Source organism: Thamnophis elegans, chromosome 3 (assembly GCF_009769535.1).
Source record: "Thamnophis elegans isolate rThaEle1 chromosome 3, rThaEle1.pri, whole genome shotgun sequence".
Taxonomy (NCBI): Eukaryota; Metazoa; Chordata; class Lepidosauria; order Squamata; family Colubridae; genus Thamnophis; species Thamnophis elegans.
This window is the reverse complement of record NC_045543.1, coordinates 148,102,457-148,108,724: the sequence shown is the minus strand read 5'-3', so window position 1 is coordinate 148,108,724 and position 6,268 is coordinate 148,102,457. Positions and strand designations below refer to the sequence as shown.

The 6,268-nt window shown below is 41.3% G+C and overlaps 1 protein-coding gene across 1 annotated transcript in view; it reads left to right on the top strand.

The window, feature by feature from the left end:
* Window positions 1–88: 88 nt before the first annotated feature.
* KIAA1328 (KIAA1328 ortholog) overlaps window positions 89–6,268 on the top strand; it is a 188,671-nt gene continuing 182,491 nt past the window's right edge. The window contains exon 1 of the mRNA XM_032212462.1: window positions 89–165. Within this exon, the coding sequence (XP_032068353.1) occupies window positions 108–165 (58 nt within the window). The 5' untranslated portion in view covers window positions 89–107. The remainder of the gene's footprint in view (window positions 166–6,268) is intronic.

Sequence of the window (6,268 nt, the reverse complement as noted above, 5' to 3'; positions counted from 1 at the left end):
GGGGCCGTATCTGGGCAAAGCTGGAGTCGGCTAGCCAATGAGGAGCGAGGACGGGCGTGCGGGGCGGGGTGGGGCGGAGGGACGCTGGGAGTGGCGGTTGTTTCAAGATGGCGGATGTGGCCGCGGGGCTGAAGCCGGAAGGAGCCGCTTACTGGAGCCGAGATCGTATCCTTCATTCGGGGGTCGCGGGGCGGCTGGGCGTGGGGTGAGGCGGTGGACAGGAGGGAGGTTGGCGGGCTAGTCCTGAGGGGAGGCCGTGGCCTGGCAGCGGTGACGCGGAGAAACCATGACTGGGTAGCCTCTGAACATGTACAGAGTGCTGACGCGGCTTGTTTTTTATTCAGTAGGAATTTTCTCGCCTGAGTTGTGTGTGATAAAAGCAGTTTTCCTCAGCCTGGTTGTCTTTTGGATTACAATAACCATCCTCCGCAGGCTGCTCTGCCTAATATCCACCCATTGGCCGTCCAGCAGGGAGGGACTCCAGCTCCCATCCTCCTCAGCCAAGCTGCATGGCAGGGAAGGGAGGCGCAACCGAGTGCCTTTTTCAATGGGCCTCGGGTTTGGGTTGTAAAGAAATGGGCTTTGGAGTGGAAGGAATTCGGGGTGCCACCGTTGGTTGGGAAGGCTCTGATAGGAGAGGATGGGCTTTGTAGTCCACGGTGAAGGATGACCTCTGGCCGGGAATGCTTTTATGGAGAGGATGGGCTTTGTAGTCCACGATGAAGCATGACTGCTTAGTGCTGCCGAAGGGCTTGAATTAGGATTATTTCCTCTGGGGGAGAAAAATTGCCGGATGGAAGACCCATATTTAATATTTATTACACTTATATCGGTAACAATTGAGCCCCAAATTTCTGTTGCTAAGTGAGACAGTGAAGTGAACTTTGCACCCGTTTTACAACCTTTCTTGCCACTGTCGTTAAGTGAATCGCAGTTGTTCAGTTATTCAGATAGTTGTTAAGTGAATCCGGTTTTCTCTGTTGACTTTGCTTGTCAGAAGGTCGCAAAAGGGGATCACGTGTTCTCTGGCACACTGCGACTGTCATAAGTATGAGTTCATTGCCAAGCATCTGAATTTGAATTATGTGACCATGGGGATGCTGCAATGGTCGTAAGTGTGAAAAACGGTCAAAGGTCACTTGTTTCCGTGCTGTTGTAACTTTGAACAGTCACTAAATGAACTGTTGTAAGTCGAGGACTGCCTGTATGCCACCTATCTCATTAACCAAAGTCTAGGTAACTTCATTGCGCCATAAAACTTACATAATGAATTTGGGGAGAGGGCAAGGAAGGGGGTCCTTCCAGTGGGAATTTGCCCCAAGAGATCCCATTGCAGGCCAAATGTATTGGGTAATATTCATCCCCCAAAAGCAACATGTCATTTTGTGCTTGAATGACACTAACAATAACCAAGCTGACAATGATGGATTGTTGTTTCCCACTTATAAATTATGCTCTTGAACTTGGTTAAAGTTGGATCTAAAGTTTATTCAAGACACTAAACTGAAGAGCAAGCTCAGCTCTTCAAGTTAAACGTAAATCGCTCTCCCACGATGCCTGAGTACATAAGTATATATTAATTTTGAGTACATAAGTATATATTAATTTTGAGTACATATTTAAGTATACTTAATTTGTATTTTATGTACATATACTTCATGTACATAAAGCATATGCAAATAAAATACATGTGAAGTATACATTATATTAAAAAGTATAAAGTACTTAAAATATGTACATTAATATGTGACAGCTGTCAACAAATATAGGTAGTCCTCAACTTAGACTGCAATTGAGCCTAACATTTCTGTTGCTAAGCAGGACAGTTGTTAAATGACTTTTGCCCATTTTACGACCTTTCTTACCTTGGTTGTTAAGTGAACCACAAGAAATTCACTGTAATCCAGTTGTTATTTGGAGGCTAACTGATTACAGGCAGTCCTTGACTTATGCTGCAATTTCTGTTGCTAAGCAGGACAGTTGTTAAGTGAGTTTTGCCCCCATTTTACGACCTTTCTTGCTGGTTGTTAAGTGAATCGCTGGTTGATAAGTTAGTAAGCTAGTTGTTAAGTGAATCTGGTTTCCCTATTGACTTTGTTTGTCAGAAAAACTTTATCCCTTGACCATGGGACACAGAGCGGTGATAAATGTGAGTCATAAGTAAAGCATCTGAATTTTGATCACATGATCATGGGGGTGCTGGAAAAGTTGTAACTGAAAAACAGTCATAAGTCACTTTTTTGTGTCATAACTTTGAATGGTCATTAAATGAACTATAAGTCAAGGACTATCTGTCTGTTATAACTGGAGTTGAACATCATATACATTTTATTAGCTAAAATAGATGTGTTCCCATCTTCCACAATCTCTAGCTTGAAGCATTTTGGAAATCTGTATTTTTGAGGAAGAAATCATGTAAATTTATTAGAATAGAATAGAATTCTTTATTGGCCAAGTGTGATTGGACACACAAGGAATTTGTCTTTGGTGCAGATGCTCTCGGTGTACATAAAGAAAAATAAAATAGAATGCATTCACCTCCCACCATCCCCTACTTCTCCACCATATTTCTCCCTTTTTGCCCCCACTGGGTAGAATTTGACCCCAAAAAGGACTTTGGAGTTGGGCTTTTTTATAATCCTTGGTCATTTGGAAAATGGGTGTGCAAATCTTTGGGATTTTCATTCTCTCCTTGACCCAATTAAGCTTAGAATAGACTGATAAAATACCTCCAGCTGATTGAAAAGCTTTTATGAACAGGATAAATCAGGGTTTTTCTGCTTAAAAGATGGGTGGAATGGAATTCTACACATCTTTTGAGTTACCGTGTTTGAAAAACATGGGTGTGTTTCTTTTTCTTGGTAAGTTTAGCTAGATTTCCACGGCTTATCTCTTACTACAAGTAACCCTCAATTTACAACCACAATTTTGCCCAAAATTTCTATTGCTAAGTGAAACATTTGTTAAGTGTGTTTTGCCCCATCTTACGACTTCCCTTGCCGCAGTTTTTAAGCAAGTCACTGCAGTTGTTCAGTTAGTGACATGGTTGTTAAGTAAATCTACTTTTCCCCATTGGCTTTCCTTGTCAGAAGGTCACAAAAAGGGGACCCTGGGATGGTCCAACGGTCATAAATATGACTCAGTTGTCAAGCATCTGGATGTAAGTCATGTGACCAATAGTCATAAGTATGAAAAATGGTCGTAAGTCACTTTTTGGGGTCCTGTTGTCGAACGGTTAGTAAACGAACGATTGTAAATCACAAACTACCTAAATTTGATTTTAAAAAATTGTTTTTACTCACTATTGCTCAATCTTTTACTGCAATTTGCTTGAGGCTGATGCCCCCAAAAGGGAATATTATGAAGTAATTATATGTAAAAGGTCTTCTTATGACTTGGATGGTAGCTAATATGGATGTTTTTGCACAGTTAAGGCCAATGCCTGAAACTTGGTGTGGGTATGAATTTCTGTTATTTCGAAGCAGGTGAATTTGGTAACAAAAACTCCAAAGTGGGTTAAATATAGCTTTAAAAAAAATAAAGACCTCAGAAGACATACATGTGAAAAATTCCCACCTGCTTCTGAGTGATTTGTGTGACCATTACTCACTTTTTTTTCCTCTTAGTGCAGGCAGTCCTCAATTTACGACCACAGTTGTACCCAACATTTCTCTTGCTAAGTGAAACATTTACTAAGTGAGTTTTGCCCTGTTTTACAACCTTTCCTGCCACACGAATGCGGTTGTTAAGTGAATCTGGCTTGTCAGGAGATTGCAAAAGCTGATCCCTGAGTACGGGACGCTGCAACCGTCATAAATGTGAGCCACTTGCCAAGCATCCAAACTTTAATCTCGTGACCATGGGGATGCTGCAACGGTCGTAAGTGTGAAAACTGGTCATAAGTCATATTTTTCAATGTCCTTGCAACTTCAGTTGCTTAACGAACTGTTGAAAGTTGTGGACTAAAGTCACCACTAAAATTCCAGAAAGTTGGTGGAAAAACCCTAGTGCAACGCAGTGGCAAACCCCTTGTATTTGTGTGTTTGTGTGTGTGTGTGTGTGTGTGTCTGCCACAATAGTTGCACAACTGAGCCTTTGAAGTTGCTAGAAGTTGGGGTTAAGTTGAAGGAAACACTGACTTGATATTCGTGCAGATTTTTAGGGCTGGATGAAGGTGGACCTGTGAAACACGGTTTAATTGTACTCTTTCTTAAGTCACCTGTGTTGCCATGGTCACACCTGCACAGGCCACAGCTTTGTGTTTGCCCACGCGTATTGTTTGGTGTTTACCCAGAAAGGAGAAGTGGATGAGAAATGGGGAACTTTTTGATTGAACAAGCTTTTGAAACGAGCTTTCTGGAACTCAAGTCTTAACCTCTCCCTGCTTAAGCTTCGAAAAAACTTTATTGTCACTTTGTAGACTAATCAGCATACATTAAAATGAAATTTCGCTGCCTGCAGCTCTCAAAGGGTCGCCCCCTCCAATATACGCTACATAAAACACGACAATATAAATAAATACAAAATTATCCATGTACCCACTTACATTCCACGCCACAGAGAAACAACACCGTCTAGTTCAGATGTAGGCATGTGCATGGTGAGAAAAACGAACCTGGCGGGTTCACCAGAGGGAGGGCAAAGAGAACAGAACTGGTTCAAAATCTGGCAATCTTGCCAGAAATAATTCGAAGCCACAGAAACAGATCGTGAAGGGCAGTGGTGGGTTTCAAAATTTTTTGCTACCGGTTCGCTGGGCGTGACTAGGTGAAGTCATCCCTAGGGCGGGACTAAAACTTCCAGTCTCCTGGTGATTGGCTCAAAATTACCCAGCGGTCTTTTCATCCCTAGGGCGGGACTAAAACTCCCAGTCTCCTGGTGATTGGCTCAAAGTCACCCAGCAGTCTTTTCATCCCTAGGGCGGGACTAAAACTCCCAGTCTCCTGGTGATTGGCCCAAAGTCACCCAGCGGTCTTTTCATCCCTAGGGCGGGACTAAAACTCCCAGTCTCCTAATAATTGTCCAAAATCACCCAGCTGGCTTTGGTGCCTAAGGCAAGACTAGAACTCACAGTCCCCTGCTAATTGGCTGTTTGTTTATTGTTTGATTGAGTTGATCGTTCCATGATTGGGACATTGTTTACTGTTTGTTAATCGAGTATTAATCTAGATGAATACTAGATTAATCTGTTTATCCGGGTGTTGATTGGTGGCAAAGGGGTGTTTGTAGTATTTTTGTTTCTATTTTTTTTTAGCTTTTTGAGTGCCTCTTTTGAATGTTATTTATGTCTATGTGCCTGTTGATGGCTGATTTATCCGAGTGCTGCACTTCCCTTGGCAAGAACAGTGACCAGGGTGTGTGTGTGTGTGTGTACTTTCTTCCCTCTAACACTGATACTGTTACCTAGTTAGCTAATAAAACGTCTGTAAGAAAACAGCCAAGCTCTGAGAGCACCAAGGCTCCCTCATTTCAACCCTGAACTGCAAATATTCATTTCTGAAGACCAGGTGAAATAGAGAAGCTAGTGTGAGAGATCAGCCTCTCTGGGGTCCTCCCCAGATTTCCTTCCTGAATAATCAAACCCCAGACATAGAAATGATTTGACCCATCCCTGTTCATAGAGTTTCAGAAAGCTTCAATTTCCAAAGCCTTACAAAGTTCCTTTTATAATCACTCCGAGCTCAGAGAGGGGAAGCCAAATGCCCCATCTAATTGCCTCAACCTGTAATGACAGACTATGATTTCATTCAAGTTTGACTGTTTTAAAGAGTCAACAGAAAGAAATGTCTCCCTTCAGTCTGGATAGGATATTTAAGGTTACATACATTGACAGCAGCAGGCATCCGATATGCTAAATATTGGAAAAATGTGAACACCCCACCAGTTTATAATTTGGAAAATTTGGGATTGTGCCGAAATGGATAGATTAACTTTAAAAATTAAAGCTAAAGATGATTCAGAATATTATCAAACGTAGAATAAATTTTATGACTGGAGAGAGGGGTAGAAATGAGAAAAATAAGACTAATATTGTTAATATGGGAAATAACGATGTACATAATTATGATTATAAGATAAGAATGTAGATAAGCTAATGTAAGAAGAATTCTAGTTCAAAATTTTCAATGATATTATGTATGTTAATGTTTACTATCAATTTCTCTTTGGATTTTTCTTTTTTTGGCTACTTGCAAAGGACATACTTTGTCAATGCACTGTTTTTCAAAAATGTTTATGAATCAAAACTAAAAAAAAAAAGAGAGGATAG